Below are 17546 nucleotides of genomic sequence, written 5' to 3'. Positions count from 1 at the left end.
ACAATAAAATTAAGTGTCTTAGACAACACCTTTACCTAAATCTTATCAAATTTGAGAACATGCAAAGCAACCAGTTAAGTAAAATGCTGTTACATGTGCCCTAATGTATATTTGTCAAATAACACAAATAACACATTTCGTCTCTGTAAACCACGGTAGTCACAAGCAACACTTCCCCAAAGGAATACAGAAGCAAAACCAAAGATGTGTTCAGCTCAGCAGATTGGGTATTAGATAAGACACGCCTGTAGTTAAGACTAGACCATCTAGTAAAGCTAAGTGTCCATTAAGGTCGTATACAACAACTAGCCAGGGTTTTTCCTGCATAGAGAAAGTTTTGGCGCGCTCCCCAGAGGTTTTAGCCCGAGCCAAAAGGAAAATCGCGAGCACCAAAGCGTCTGATTTTCAGCAGCTAGCCTTCCTCTCATCCACAGCCGCTAGCTAAGCTGCCCTGTTTTGACTAGACCTGAACGCTCCCCTGTGAAACTAGCACTATGGGATCTCGGTCTTTCTGTGCCGGGTCAGGCTATACCGGATTCTCCCGGTGAGCGTGCCGAACCGGTGGGGCCGGTGGCGCAGCAAGAGGCTGCTGCCGTTTGATCATGGCATCAGTATTAAATTAAGCTAGTTTCATAGCCGGCTGAAACTGTATCACAGTTGCATAAATTACCCGTCCAATTCCATGTTTTGGTACCATTGGTTTTAAGGCCTGATGTGAACCATACAGAAGTAGGGCCTACGCATAACAACCGCTGCCCCTCCGTCCCGCTCAGTCTTTGGAATTAGTGGACGGTTCAGTTGCATGTCGAACCGTGGTTGTTCGTTACACTGTATATTCAAAATCCCTGATCAAAAGAATATAGCATTTGTAGTATTTCAAAATGGAAAACATACACTTAATGTTTTGTTTCTATGACACGATTGTATTATTGTACAAAATAGCTACAACTGTAATGGCAGTTACCTTATGTAAGTCACTCCTACATGTTTCAACTTAGGAGCAGAACATGCTCCTTGGGGGAAAAAAGTTACCATAAAGCCAGCTGTTCATATCAGTGAAACAAACTGGACTTTTGGGTCATGTGTGTTTCGATCTGGGCCTTTGAGGTCCAGGATGTGAAAGCCCCCTTACTGCCTTATATTCCATTTTGTATACCTGTCACCAGAATATTGTGTTTTCCTTGAGGTAAATTAAGGCGTTTTCACCATAAATTGGTGCCTAAAAATGTATCACAATGCAGAAAATGAAGTCTATGACACTCAAATCTTCCTGGGGCTTAATGTGTCCCCCCCCCCCCCCAAAGACCCATTCTGAGCCAGGAAAATCCCTGCTGGCAATAACCCCAAATAACACTGTCTATAAAAAAAAAAGGTCCAGGAAATTATTTAGCTTAACATAAGGGCCACATGATATAGGCAATTACCCAGGCCATAAAGCACTAGCCCTAACAGCTGAAGTAGCTGCCTCCCTTTGTCGTTTCAGGGCATGATGGGGGTTGTTTAGGAGGAATGTGTTTAGAAAGCTCTGCAACAGGAATGGGAGTGCAAAACAGCCCTCAGGTGATAAGATCACGACACCCACATTGGCAGATAAATGCTGAGCTGTCAAATCAATCACACAGATAGGAAGAGGACACAGAGAGAGGAATCACCTGACGGCCAACAGACAACAGAACTGCGGGAAGTTAAAACAATGAGGCCATTCGCTATACATGTTCAGTGGAATATGGAGGCATCTTCACTGACGAAAATGGATGAAGGATTCATTTCATTCATTTTATCAAAAAGGAGTCTGTTGGCCCAAACAAATTTAAATGATCACCTACATGATTTTTTTATGGTACGGATTGATGATAACAGAGGAGCTTCTATTTGTCTAACTGTAATCTATTTCATGTTAAAAAAGAAAGAAAACTATGAATCCAGAAATGTGGAATTTTAGCTTAGTCGGGCATTGGATGCAATGTGTAAAAACAAGCTATTCACATGTATACAATGATTATGGAAAAGGAGTGTCTACAGTACACAGATAAAAGGTAGCAGCCCGGTGAACCTCAACATACTACTGCCTCGGTTGAGATAAATATTTTAGATAAGCGTGACATTCAGCTGAGAGGCTGCTTGCACATACTTTCATAAATCTCCCACTTCTCCCACATGACCGTAGTCCTGACCAAACCAAAATGTGACGAGGCCGTATGTGCCTTCTTGTCATTTCAGCCTTGTGAACATAGTTGCGCCAAGGCCAAGTAACATGTTCTCAGCAAAGGGTGTGTTGTGTGTACACCAGCTTGGCTTACCACCCATCATTCAGACAAAACCACTTCAGGACCGACTTGTCGCACATTTCGTTATTGATTAGATGTTCACGGTGCAAGCTACAGGAGAACAAACACATAGTTCCTTTATTACAGTTGTACACGGCAGCATGAGGTCTAAATATAACCAGGAATTATACAAACAAAAGGCAGATTTCTTTTAGAGTTTAGCAAGTGACTCATCAAAGCTCTTGAATGTATCTTATCAATGGAAGAGAGCACAATGCCACATGCCACATGTCAAAATGTAAAAAGGGACGCACAACACAAGGGACCATTAACCTTGATGCTAAAAAGAATGTAAACAAAAAATATCCGATTTTTTTTTTGTAAATTGCTTTGTCGAAGGGCCACATTAAGGAGACTCGCTTTAGGAAAAATAAACGGCTCAGTCCACGCTCTGTATTCTGTTCACTCCAATACTATGAATCATACAACAGCCTGAAAGGTGGTGGAATCGTAGCAACAATGTTTGGATCACTTCGCCATCTTAGCTGCGGCCATCACGCAGTGTGGAACAAACCCAGCATATACTGTATGTAGCACACCACTGATGATCTGTAGCCAACGGCAGCAGCTCCTGGGGCCCCGAGGAGTGCCTTAGGTTATTGCAGGGAGTGCCAGCAAATTGGATTGGTTTAATTTTACTGTAATTTCTCTCACTGGAGGTTAACACCATGAGAAAGATGTATTCAGAGCTCGAATCAGAGCTTTCACCCTTCACACTAGCATCAATCATGCTAGGTTATTACACAATTTAGGCGTAATCATGACTAATTGCAAAACTCGGATACATTTCCCTAAAACAATATGTATCTTGGTTAACTGAGAGTGAGTGATTTAATTGTAATCAATGTCTGTGGGGCTTGATATGAGGAAAAGGAACTCCATGACATATGTTACATAAAAGTGTAGTTCAAGGACACAGCGTCCACACATGAAATCAATCAAAGTCATTTAGGCCAGATAGATGGAATGGGGAAAAACATGGGTGTGTTTCGAACATTAAACCCTGGCACTGTGAATGGCTAAAAAAAGGGCATATGACTTCCTCCGTGACAAATACATTATCAAAGGAAATCCTCTGAGTTAGTGAAGAAGAAAAAAAAAGGTTAAATAAAACACGCATATAAAACACACGGCTAGTAGACAAGCACGGGTGTTTATCTGTTATGCATTGTGCAGGAAATGCAGGAAATGTGATCATTGTGTGATCGTCGGTGCAATGCGAAACAGTGTACAGTGCTGTGAATGGGCAGGCAGGTACTTTATGAATGGAGGGGATCATGTGACCGCAGCACCTCCCGGAGCAGATTCTCACTGACTGTCAACAAGCGCACACAAGGGATCAGCCCATTAAGACAATAGCGAAATGCGACTGGAAATGGGCGCGACGTGTCCAAAAGCACGTCATGTTACAGATTACAATTAATCTCCGTGCGTTGTTGGGGTTTGGGTGTGAATGCGACGCGTTTTTAACCGTTTTTTTTTATGAATGGAGATTGTGATATGTAAATGAGTGTGATTGAGAAAAAAAAAAAAATGGCATCTTCAGCTCTTCATCGTTGACATTGCCGCAATCGACTCGAAGGGTTTTCATTGAAGAAAGGCTGGACCGAAATCCAAAACATGATCTGCACGATTTTAATCGATGATTATGTTCCGTAATCATGGCGGACAACACTTCTACAGATCTATTGTCAACATAACGCTTTCTATTCATAATCTATTGGACAGACATGTATATCAAATCCCATTTAGACCGAATTATTGCTGTGTAACGTTACATCTATAACGAGCGATCCCATAACTCATCTTATAACTGCCGATCTATAAAGCAGTAATACATATACATTATCAGAAATTACCGGTATGTGTAGGCAACCATTATTATACCTATACAGGATACAGATATATACTGTGGCCTAATATGAATCCTCACAGCATAGCTGCATGTTGAACTATGAGACCAAAATTATCAAGAACGAAAGGGATTTCATTTTACTAACTCATAATGTAATCCATAGTGTAGTTTCCTATTAGCCTGCAAAACTACCTAAAGAAACAGATCATAAGCGTGTGCTTCTTTATTGTTGATATTAGGAAAGTAACGTTGAGGTGATGACATTCCAGCGTCGCTCGGTTTGAAATGTCATTGGGAAAAGGTAACGTTAGTGATCAGCTCATCGAGCAACGCGTGTGTTAACATATCCAAAGATGTGCCAGGACTTATTATTCCAACTGCATGCTGTATGTAAATGGAGAATATGTACAAACAGTACTCACTCGTTGTTTGGATTTGTTGAATCTTCACTCATTTTTTCCTCACGGGGATCCAAATCCTAGCAATAGCATCGACGACGCAGTGACGGCGGGATAAAATACCACAAATATCACCATTTTTCTTCACATGTAGAAATGACCCCTATTTTGGATAGCAAGTAAATGATGTACAACGGGGCATGCCTAACTAACTAAGCGTCCCTGTGAAAACCCAGTGGAGATTAGTCTAACGTTAGCTTCGCTGCCTGGAACTAACGTTAAATCGCGAGAAGGAATGACAATCGTTGATTCATTTTATCCTCCCTGGAAGTAAAATCCGACCACAACAAATGGGCCATCGGCATCATCCTCTTCAACGATCACAGATCCCCGTTTTGCAACACACCAACAAAAAAAAACGAGAATAGATCCTCAAAAAATGTACAAAATGTTGCAGTCTGTGACGTTTGGCAGGTTATTTGTGGCTGGCTGTCGAGCATCCATTCGCCAACTTCAGGTCCAGGACAACACTTGAAAAAGCGTTGTGGAGCGTTGCTCCGTCAACGTGTCCGAGTAATGTGCAGTAAAGGCATCCAGAGCCAGAAAAAAAGGTTCAGCTGTTTTCGGTATGAATGCTGGTGCGTAAAGTAAAATCATTTAGATTTGTAATTTCCTTGAGAAGTTGGTGGACATCTGCTTTAATCGAACTCCATTTTCAACTCGGGGGGAATGAAACATCGGAAAACTGGGCGGATGTGTCGACCCTCGCTTGAGAAAATTTGATCCTTCCGCGACGTAGTAAAACCATAACACTCTTTGCGGTAAAATAAGCTCAAACAGCCCACTATTTATCATATATCATTAAATATAACGTATATGGTACTAAACAGCGTCCCCTTGTAGCCATATGCAGGGAATAAGGAGTGTTTCTTTCCAAAGTTGACCTAAAGTAGTCCCCGCACTTCCCAAAAGAAGTTTCCCTTCAATCACGCATTGATACAAGAGGGAAGCGTCTGTGTGATAGCACGCAAAGTAGAAAATAATCCGGAGGAAGGACTTGGACTGACACACAGACTCGGCCATTAACAATTTCTGTTTTTTTTTTTCATTAAGCAGCCTCACAATGATAGACCGCCCCCCTAACCAACCAGAACCAGATTTTAAAATCTTCATGTCTGTGGGGACATGCTTTTAATGCACACACACAGCAAAGACTGGTGCAGCACAAGGAATTACAATAGACCCCATTCACGACGAAAGACAAGACAATTCATCATTATCATTAATATTATTATCATTATTACTATTATTATTATTATTATTACATATTATCTCCTAGTGGTTTGATATTGTTATGATATAGTTATAATGCACATGCAGTGCTTCAAGCCAACATTAAGTGAAAGAAAGTCAATTCACAAAATGGGGATAATTTTCTGAAACACAAGTCTTTTCTGAGTGCTAGTTTGAAATGACGGAGTGTGTGTCATTGTTTCAGTAATGCAATAGCCTATCATGGTTTAAAAAATAACTAGGCTACTAAACACAAGCAGGGGGTTTGATACAAGTAGTCATATATTTAAATCTACCCTACCTTGCACCCCAAACTCTCTCTAGGCAGTTGGAGCACCCACCAAAATAAAACACCCTCAAAGACAAAAATGTGTTAAAAGCCCTGCAGAGCGAATCGTTGGCCTGGTTGCGTAAGACTTAAATGCTATTGGATTTCTGTGCTGTGTGGAATGGCAAGAGATCAGGCTAAATGATTCTGCCTGGTTGTCATAGTGACAGCATGTTGTGTGAGAAGTTTCTTTGTATTTCTCTGGCTTTTATGCAACTTGTGCCACAGCCTCATGTTGCAGCCATGTAAAACATCCCTCTGTGTCACTGTATATACACAGCCCATGCATTCAGGACCACCACCTGTACAGCCATGACACATATTGTGCACTTCCTTTTTTGTATTTCATAAAATTTCCCGTCTGAGGTGTGTATTGCTATCCTGAGGATTGTCTCAGAGCAGGGGTGAGTTGTCTCTTGGGATTGTTTTCTCAGCTAAACTACAGATAGCTTGATTTGAATGTTTTGTATGCTTATATACTAAAAATCTGCAATTCTAAAAAAGTCTTACATAGGGTAATCAAGGTATAGAAGACCAACTCTGTCCTCATTTTACTAAATGTGGCAACTCGTCTTCACTTCTTCTTTTTTTGAATCAGGTTATCAAGTCCAAATAAAGTGGCTCTTGTTTCAAAAAGAGCAGAAAAAGCAATGACCCTGTTATTTTCCTACTAGCATGCTTGAACCCTTTAGAGTATTCAGGGTTCAGAAGGTCGGCCTTCATTCTAATTTCCCAAATGCGGATGGCCCGAGTGTGCATTTCCTGTGTTTTTCACACACTGAACACACTGTAGTGCACTTAAACAAGGCAACAGGATGTTTGGTTAACAGAGGCATCCCTTGACTTCCCCCATTAAATGCCATCAGGGTCATCACAATTCTCTTTAAGACGGTAAACAAGCTAACATTCCTATATTGCCAACAAGCAACCACATCATAAAGGATGCATTTAGCTCAAACCTCATTCAGCAGAGTCCAACACAAAAAAGAACCTTACTTGACTTTTTTTCTACGTATAAACTTGAGAGTTTTAATTTCTGACTTGAAACATGAGTTAACATTTGAAATGCATAAATTAAAGCTTACTTGTGACTTTTTTACGTTGACATGACCCCTAATTAACCTGTTTAGACCTGTAGGTGTGTAGGCTCAGACAGGACTGTCATGCTTATTTTGAGTGGCTGTTTGCAGATGATAAACAAAATGTGGTTAATAAATTGAATTACCAAATTGAAAATTCACAGGACCTGATAACATTATAGTGAGGCACGTATAATGATAAGGGACAAACTAATCTACCTTAAGGCATTAAAAACAAACAAACCTCTCCATGGCATTATTTATGATATCGCAGGAGATTCCTCTCTAGTATTGGATTATGATGACTCAAATCAGATGACAACCTCAAAACAGAGGTGATGTGATCACCAGCTCCTACCAGTCAGGTCACAAGAGAGGAAAAGTGAGGGCCTCTCTTTGTACAGCAACTATGGAAAGGAAAACCAGTCTTTGTAGTTGCCTCCTTACAGTCTGCGAGACCTCAGGGCATGAAGGGAGAAAGACTGGAGATGGCTGAGGACTTTTGTAAATAACCTAATCTCAGGATCCTCTGCCTCACATTTCTTTTACCTCCCTCTTTTTTGTCAACACGTTGAGGTTATCTTAACTTTTGTTGAATTTCCAGTGTTTTTCCGAGTGGTAAAAATGTTGTTTCTTTCCTTTCTTGAAAAAAACATACACCTGTAGAGTGTACCTCTCCTGTTTTTCTGTAGGACACCTCGGACAATGTCAGTGGAATCACTGCGTTCTGGGCCAAAAGGTGTGGCTTAAACAAGAGGTGTTGATTTTAAAGGCCTGGCAGCTGAACAAAACAATGCATACCTATGATTAGTGTGGGCCTGGCCTCGGAAGCCTGGAACTTTTAGGCACGCTAATTGCAGGGTGGTGAGTAGAAAAGGTGTAGTGGCTAGAGGGGAAGGAAGTGTGAGGGCCTTCAGGCATGTTTGACTATATGCGGTGTACTTGCACTGTCTGTCTCTCCTTCAGACTGGGAGTATACGCATATGACCAGTGTGGAACTAAAGATGAAAACTTTTACTTTATTGCTTAATCATCTTTAGGATACTGGTTGAGAAATCTTTGAAGTTATTTATGCAGCATTTTTGTTTCAAGGATGTCTTAGAAGACGGATAACTAGATGAGTAAAGTGTGTCAAGTTCAAAGAGCAAGTCTTGTGACCATGCACAAGGATGTTGGTTCAGATGGAAGGTCATTATGGTTGCAAAGCCCTTGAGAGAAACACATCTCTGGGATTGTTTAAGTTGCATAAATGCTTAAAATTTGAACAATGTGAGCATCTAAAAACCACACTGGAGTGTGTTTAAGAGGGGGGAATACGTTGTTGTGCTTAGAAGGAACAGAAACCAAAAATGTGACACTATACTTTTAAGTAAATTCTGTTTTATACCATTTAGCTTTCTGTACATTATACATTGCATGTGTCATTAGGGTAAGACTGACAGACTGTCACTCCACCTCAGATTTGCTGTTGGGTTTGAAACTAGGCTCGATTACAGTTAACTCTCAAGATCTACTTGCCAGTAAATTTGTACTCGCCATAAACATCTCAACTACAAAAATGGGAAACTAAAATGGTTTCAGCCGCAGTTAGCTTCTTCAGCGCTCAAGACTCTGTTACTTCCTATTGTTTGCATGTTGTGCGTGGGCTTAATTGAAACCTGATCTAGCTGGGGAAGCTGTGTTTAGGGTGAGGTGGACAGGCCTTTGTTGCTGCCTGAGGGGTGTTTATTTGGGCGGCTTCAGTTGGCTTCCCTGTAATCATCATCCAGCCCCACAGGATAGAAGGGATTAATGAACATGTTGGAGGGGAAGTTACAGATGACTATTTACCATTCTCATGGGGATGAGTAGGAACAGCATCCGAGACACGGGAGAAGTTGGCGTGAATGTGTGCGTGTGTGTGTGTGTGTGTGTGTGGGCACGTGCATGCTTTTGCGGTTCTGTGTGTACATTTATGTACTGTATATCAGAAAGAAGAATGAGGAAAATTTTTACAGTTCCATTTTTGTACGGTTTTGTAAGTGTGACATAATGTGTTCAAAAGAGATGCTTGCAGGCAGATTTTGTTCATTTTGGTCGGAGCTAGGCTAGCCGTAAGAGTGGTATCTATCCTCTCATCGAACTCCCGGCAACAAAGTAATTCCCATAATGACGAACTATTCCTTTAAGCAATACCTTAAATATCTATAAGGTATTATAGATACATCCTAATATCTTTTTTTAGCAATGGCATGCTTTATTTTCCAAAATTGCAAATATGACTTCAGCATAGAGACTTTAAGGTTTTTTCTTTGAAATAAAAAAGACAATGATTCATTTTTACTGTTTTATTTTAAAGGTGCTCTAACACGTCTTTTAAGCCACAACATTTGTTGTCACATGCAGCAAACATCTCCTCTCTATCCGCGAGCTGTCTGTCCCCAGAACACACTGTAAAAAAAAAAAAAAAAAAAAAGACAGCCCAGGGTCTAGAAACGGCACCAAAAACAAACCGTGCCCACCTGCACCACGAAGCATACATAAACAGTGTTCCAGCGTTCCAGCCAATAACTGACAAGAAGGATTTGGGGGGGGGTTAGTGCACGGAAGTACAGAAGGGAGGGGACGGGATGAGGAGGAAGGAGGGGCAAGCTAGTCTAGTTTTGTTTGAAAATATTTCGAATGTCAACAAGAAGTAATCGATTAGAGCACCTTTAACTGCTGTGTTTCCCTTCTGCATCAACGAGAAACAATCAATGACTGTAAAACCTCTGAGTCAAAACTACCTACACACACATACACATATTTTGCAATGAAAATCTAGTAACTAACAACAAGTCCCCCCCCCCCAGCTGTAGCCTATAGCTCCCATCCCTCTCTTTCTCTTCGTTATGGCCTCCTCCACTTAATCCTCCTGCTCATCTGGGAACCACCAGCATCCCTCCATGAAGAGACGCATTGTGCCCAGATTATTTGATTGTTTTCAGATGTTGAAGCTTTTCTACACAAAAGAGGAAGAACAGGGTTTGTCCAAAAGCCAGAGGCTACTTGGCCAATGGACGGACGCACAGAGAGGAGGGGGGGAAAGAAGTGCTCGGTGCGGGGCTCAGGGAGCGGACACACGAGTCAGGAAGTGACCCCTGCAATGCCAGATTACAAACAATGTGTTCTCTCAACTTCTGCAGTCCTCGCTGTGGAACATACCACTTCTGCGACAGCCAAAGGGGTGGCGCTTGTAGGAGGAAGGAAGGACGGTTTCAGCCCTCTCTCTCCCTCTCTCTTTAATGCTGCATCCATTCAGTGAGTGGCGGAGGGAGTAGGTGGGGTGGGGGTAGTCGGGCCAGGAAGGCACTTCACTGATGAAAAGTCGCCACATGGAAATGGATGAGAAGTGGGCTGAGGGAGGGTGGGGGGTGAGTGGGAGAAGGGCGGGAATTGGCTCACGCTACCAGCAGACATGAACTGGGATGTAAAGGGGAAGAAAGGGAGGGAGGTGAAGGATGAGAGACAAGGAAGGAGAAAAAGGATAAGGATAGCGATGGGGAATGTAAGAATAGGGGAAGTAAGCGTAACGGTAAGGGAGGAATGGCAGAGAGTAATGTTCTGATTCATGGCTTGTCAAGCATGGAGTCCCGTGCCTGTCAAATAGCATGTAACCAACAACCTTTTCCTCTGTAGTATGGTGGAATGGTGTGGAAGGGAAGCAGCACGTTAACACTGAATGGAGCTTTTGTTCTGGGATTGTTGTGTCTTTACATTTGAAAAAACCTGCAGATTAAACTGACTTTGCATGAGGACAGCGTCCCGTTCTCTCTCACATCAAGCCATCCGTCTCTCCATCTCATTTTTCCTGCAGTTGTCTCCCAGTCACCTCTTAAATCCCCTTAACTGGCCTACCTTACCCTTGAGAAGAGATGATTATAATCACATTATTCTTATCGGTGCTTTGTTTGTTCACATTGACAACCTGGCATTTTCAGTTTTATTCTCGTCTAAAGAGAAAAGAACCTAAGTAAATCTCCTGATAAATGAAGAAAAGACCTGGATAGGGACACGCACACGCACATGCACACGCGCACACACACGCACGCACACACACACACACACACACACACACACACACACACACACACACACACACACACCCATCTGCACTGTCATGTGTGACTCACAGTGCATCGCAGCACCGTATGAACTTCAAAAAGAGGCTGGCTGTACATTCAGTGTATTCAACTCCTGCTCTTTAAATAGCTCAGCCTCCTCCAAACAGAAAAGTCCATGCATTAAAAATGACTGAATCATACAGGAATTAAAGAGGCAGAGAACATATTTTCACACAATTTGGCAGTACAAGAACAGCACTGCACAGACAATGCTAGTTTGTTTTGCTTTAAGCCTACATGTTTTCATGTGAGCAAGGTAACATATGTATGCGCAGAGAATGTAGATTTATGTAGGTGGGTCGGTGTTTTGCAGAAGTTAATTGGCAATTTAATATTTGGTTGTCTTCTTTTTATGTCAACATACATACATAAAGCAGCATAAATGTGAATGTGTGTGTGTGTGTGTGTGTGTGGTGTGTGTGTGTGTTGTGTTGTGTGTGTGTGTGTGTGTGTGTGTTTGTGTGTGTGCTGGAATGCACCTGGCCTAAGGCGGCAGGAATGCTGAATACTGTCTCTCGCCCAGGAGGCAGGGCTGGAATGTGGCCCAGGCCCTATTCTTCTTTCCACTACAGCACAGGAGAGCTGTAGGTTCCACACACACACACACACACACACACACCACACACACACACACACACACACACCACACACACACACACACACACACAACACAAATGCACATCCAGTCCTAAGGCCTGGTTCTGCTCGCAGCCAAGGTTCCATGTGCACCGGTGCATACTGTGTGGTGTGTGTGTGTGTGTGTGTGGCCGTTTGTGTGTGTGTGTGTGTGCGTGTGTGTGTGTGTGCGTGTGTGTGTGTGTGCGTGTGTGTATCTGTGTCCATGCATGTGCTTGAATGAACAGACTTCTCAAGAGTGCAACCTGAGAGCAATTAATTTTTCCTTTTCGAGCAGTCGCTGTGTAATTTTCATTGCTTCACGCATTGTTATTAAGTCGTTCCATGGTGCTGCAAATTCCAACCGACAAAGTGAGCTTGTTGCTCCTTTTAAAACTTGCCAGATCTACTGGGCCTTCACTTCAACCCCCTCAAATCTAGATCCACTCCACTGACGGTCAAGTCCTTAACACACAGCATCTGATTAACCCAGTCTGTGTGTTGTAATTGTATTGAATGGCACCAAAATGTAGACTTTAGATGCGACCACAATGCAGATGTTGCTGTAGAAACTAACAGTCACACAATGTATCCACATGCATAGAGCTAACTTTCTATGCTGCATACAGCACAGCGATCAGTGTAAATCACCTCAAGATTTTTCCGTATTTACACAGATCCAAACTAGAATCAAAGTAAAACAGAATACAAACTTTCATTTAGATTCAAACAGGAGAATGTCAGCATTTTCATTTCTTCCTTCTGTGTTGTGCTGTACATGAAATGCTATCTATTCTCTCCTTGGCCGTTGGAGCGGCCTCAGGCCTGAGCTCACTACATAGCACTCAGATTAAAGAGTTAATTGAAGAGCCTAGGAAGTATGGGGGAAGTTGGCCTCTATGGTTTATATGTCTGTCACCCGCCAGCACACATGCAGACCGGAAAACTAGGCTTCTTAATTGATCGGGAAATTAGCCTGTTTCCTACAGCCTGTATGGCTTTTCAGGGTCCTGACAAGTTTGACTATCAAGATGAAATTTAGCTTTCTAAGAAGCCAAATGTATAAAAAGATGTTGGGATGGATTAGTCCAGAAAATGGAGTTGATTTAACAAAACTATTATTCATTACCGTAAGCATTGTCAAAAACCACAGAAACTTGGTTTCTGTAAGTTTAGCCACTTGGGAATGACAATACCACTAACCCAATCACATGCTTTCAGTCAAAAGTCCCTTGACATGATTTTTGTGAAAGGAAGTACATTCATTGCTTCATTCTAAATTCACCAAAGTTCGCTTTCATGTATTTTTTAGGGAATTTGTATGCCTTTATTGCCAGGACAGCTAAAGACATGAAAGGGGGAGAGAGGGGGCAATGACAGGCAGCAAAGGAGTCGAACCCCAGCCCGTTGCGTTGGGGAGTAAACCTCTATATATGAGTTCCCGCTCTTCCAACTGAGCCTTCCAGGCGCCCTTTATGTATTTTTTAAAAGAGGAACTATAAAAAATAAAAAGACGGTCCACATAGTGCTGTCATTCAGAGCCAATTTACTGCATGGCAGTCTTGAGACTTGCAGAGCCAATTGATTTTGTCATTGCTTCTCTTACACAGTGCCAGGATCTCTGACCTGTTTTCTCAAATGGGACAAATAAACAGGGTCTGTATGTTTATTTGGAATGGGGCGAAGGAAGGAGAATGGGAGAAAAGGGAAGGGAGAAGACAAAAAGGACGTGGTCGAGGGTGAATGGAGGAAAGTGGGAGACTAAGGGGTAAAAGTGGTGGGAGTAATTCTACTATTAGAGGCTGTTGCATTGACTCTGACCGTGGCCTGAAAGCCAAATCAAACCGTTTCCATTCACACTGAAAGTGGCTTTATGTGGGCTGACAGTAGTACTGGACTGTACAACAGAGCTCTGGTGTCACATAGACACAGCTTCTTCCAAGTTCTGCTGCCTGTACTATTTGTCTATAATAATTTTTTTACTTTTTTAAATTCCATTGTTTGTTGTTTGTATGTATGCAAAAGCCCACTGTTTATCTGCACACACGTGTTAGCGTTTGCAGATGAATAAGGTTTGTGTATCAGCCCATATGCAATTGTACCTGAGCTAGTGTGCTTGCATGTACTTGTGATGGATTGTTTGCACATGGGAAAGTGGAGGGGCATCACGTGTAACCATGTAGGTGTGTGAATGAACAAGCAGCAGCCCTGTTGCTAGGTGAAATTTGAACCGCTTCATTGTCAGTGCCTTCTTTTGGTCTACACTGCCATCAAGTGGGGGAAGGTAGTACATATTGTGTTTATCATGTGCAACAAAATGTTCAGGCACAAGTGTGTGATCCGCACACAGTTATGGTGAAGCTATTTTCTAGAAGGAGGCCAAGTAGAGACTGAGTCATGCCCAAGACCAAAGAGAGATTAGGTTAAGACCCAGGGGTTGTAATATATTGTAAAACTGTATGGGGTTGAAGTGCAATAATTTGACACAAAAATATTCATGCTAGTCCACGGTCAAGACAAGTCTGAAACAGGCTCAAGCGCAGGGCAAGGCTCAGAAGAAACAAGCCGGATTTTAACAAAATGTTCTTATCTAGATTCAAAAACAACACACAGCCGACAGCTTTGTGAAATAAGTGTGCTTGGCACCCCCTTGTGGCTGATGATGGTCTGTGCCCAAAGTGTGAGTGACGTATTTGTCTTTATCAACCTGCACTTATTATGGCAGGCAGCACAATAAGGTTAATAATAATCTTAGTTTGCCAGATTGTTTATTATTTTAAACATAAATAAGCCTGTTTTCAGTTTGAAACGGTCCAGACCATTCTGAAATAGGACTCCAGCCCTGGATCTCTGTATGTGTGGATGGTGTGGATACGCTTTTCATTACATAACAAAAACAAACCAAAAATGTATGAACAGCTGTTAATATCCAAATCACAAAACAAACAGAGGTTAACACTCACACAGAAGTAGAAATAAATAAAAAGAATGATAGGCTAGTAAAATTCTGAAACAGAAATGCACATTTAAAAGCACATTAGTTTAACTTAATTGTTTTTTAGTAGCCCCTTTCCCTTACAATCTCTAACTAATCTGGAGCTATACAGCACTATCTAGCACTATGATAATTCTAATCAATCAATTAATCAATTAACACATTGATCAACATATGGTTTTGTAGCAGACCCAAACAGGTCATCAACAACACCAGGTTTCCTCTCATTGATGTGGACAACATGTCTGAACATTTGCATTTGCAGTGCAACCCAGAACATTTTGCATTGAATGCAGGCCTACTTTAAGCTTTCATATCTCTCAAAGAGCATGGTTCCTGTACAAGGTGGCTTCTACATCACTCTCATGATAGAAATAAGTTTAAAACTACCAAAAACCTTAATGATAATTTCCATTAGGAGTGTACCGATCCAATATAAAGATCGGATATTGGCCCCGATATTGACAAAACAGCTGAAAGATTAACAGATCGACGGCCGATCCAGTTTTGGATACAGTTTGATTACTATCGTATGTTTGATCAATACACTATTTTCTTTCAACTGCTACATTTCATTTATTTAAATTTCTTTTAAGAAGTGTGATTACATTGTATTTTCGATTTGAATGCACAATTGTTTTTTTTCAAATATCAAATATAAGAATTCAATACATTACATCTATGTTAATTTGTCTTAGTTAGGAAAGTAATGTTTAGTTAGGAAAGTCTGGTGCCCTTATCTCTTCTACATGTGGAAGGAAAGAATAAAGTGGAAGGTATACAGTGTATTATTAATTCAACAACAGTATGGGGACAAGTCGGATCGGTGCATGCCTATTTTCCATAATATATTTTCTTTTAATCTAACAGATGCCAAATATTTTGTTAGAAATAAAAGTATTAGAAAATAGCGTCCGACTTCCGCGTCACGTGCAAACCCATCTTATTGATTTGTACCATAGTCAGTTGTGTAGCTACGCGGGTGGATACACGTGTGGTGTACCTACCTAGTTATGCACAGGTTTTCTCAACCACACATCGTAAATGATGTACACATTGTGGAAAATGGTTAATATTCTGTTTAGCGATGTTGCACCTCGGGATAAGTCATAAAGACTGCATGTACGTTAACTTTATTCATCCATGATTCACCGCACAGCTTGGCGAGCACGTAGTGAGTAAATCAAACGCCTACTACTGACAGACCGCGCGTCCAACAAGTGCATTCAGTGAAACCATAGACAGTTAAAGAGAGTAAAACACACTAAAAAGGATGCATTTGCTAAAGTAGTTAATACGATAGCTTTATGTAATGACGTTAAAAACAACAAATAACAACATTTTGAAGAAAGAAGTTTCGAAACTAAAGTTGTGTTTGAATGCCCGAACAGTCATATGAGAGTGAAGAAAAAGATGCTAGCTAGCTACTAGCAAGACGATTCGCTGGCTAGCTAAATGGTAAGTTTAATCAAATTAGCTGCAACTACTTTATTGTGTTTAAGTGTGGATGTTATAACATCCAGCTATATCATACTTAGAGTATACTCTAAGTATGATATAGCTATGTCCCACCCGACGTGGTGTTCACTTGCTTGGCTTTTATGACATGTTTTAAAACTGGTTCAGTTTGATAGGCTAACTGAAGCCGGGTTTTTTAACAGTAAGCCTTGCTTTTCTGGAAATTATATGTCTGGGGTTTGTTACTGGAATAGCATTGTTACACCAACCTGAAATTCAGATTAGCTATGTTAAGCACAACAGGGTTGTGTCTTTAACCTTCAAGATGGGTCGAAAATGTGTCCTTGTTTCTGGCAGGCATGATGAAACTGTTATTAGTTGGGTGGCAAGTCACTTTTGTTGTGTGATTAGGTGATCAACATAAATCTCAAAGAAACTTGATATGAGCAACTTCTGATACCTACCGTTAACCTTTATTATGTTTTTGGCATTGTGCATCTTTTGGATTTTGTGAACTTTAGACAGTTTTTTTTTTTATACTTGCACCATTAATATGTTATTTGCTCTCTATATTTGCATTTTCCATGGGCTACATTGCATTCTATTTCTTATTAAACAACCTGGCAATTACAACATGCTTTGTTATAACCTTTACTTAATGAATGTCAAGGGGAACACTGAGTGATATAACCCCAAATTGTTTTTGACAATTAGTCATAGGAAAAGGGTTAGAGATAAACCAACTACTATTGCAGAAATGGAAAAAAATAAGGAGTCAGGGTCTCCAAGGCCAAACTATTAAAGTAAGGGCCTTTACAAACGGACAATACTAATCTCCCTAACTGACCCCAAAACAGGAGAACAAAGGGAAGCAAAATAAATGGCAGAGAACCCCTAGAATTTAACACTTTCTTAAAGTTATGTAGACTAGTCTATATTCATAATGTTCCAATTCTGGGATTGTTCAGGTGCCGCCGGGAAATTCTACCGGATGTCCCTCTTTTTAGGACCGATGTCCGTAACCTTCCACTTTCTTTAAGATGGTATTTTAAACTC

The 17546-nt window shown here is 41.2% G+C and overlaps 1 protein-coding gene across 1 annotated transcript in view; it reads right to left on the bottom strand.

Annotated features, from left to right (window-relative positions):
* spred1 (sprouty related EVH1 domain containing 1) overlaps positions 1 to 5552 on the bottom strand; it is a 32782-nt gene extending 27230 nt beyond the window's left edge. Inside the window, exon 1 of the mRNA XM_032499547.1 lies at positions 4605 to 5552. Coding sequence (XP_032355438.1) covers positions 4605 to 4636 — 32 coding nt within the window. The 5' untranslated portion in view covers positions 4637 to 5552. The remainder of the gene's footprint in view (positions 1 to 4604) is intronic.
* Positions 5553 to 17546: the final 11994 nt, after the last annotated feature.

The sequence above is a fragment of the Etheostoma spectabile genome, chromosome 20 (genome assembly GCF_008692095.1).
Source record: "Etheostoma spectabile isolate EspeVRDwgs_2016 chromosome 20, UIUC_Espe_1.0, whole genome shotgun sequence".
NCBI lineage: Eukaryota > Metazoa > Chordata > Actinopteri > Perciformes > Percidae > Etheostoma > Etheostoma spectabile.
Note: the sequence above shows the minus strand (reverse complement) of the source record. Positions and strands in the feature narration are given on the sequence as shown.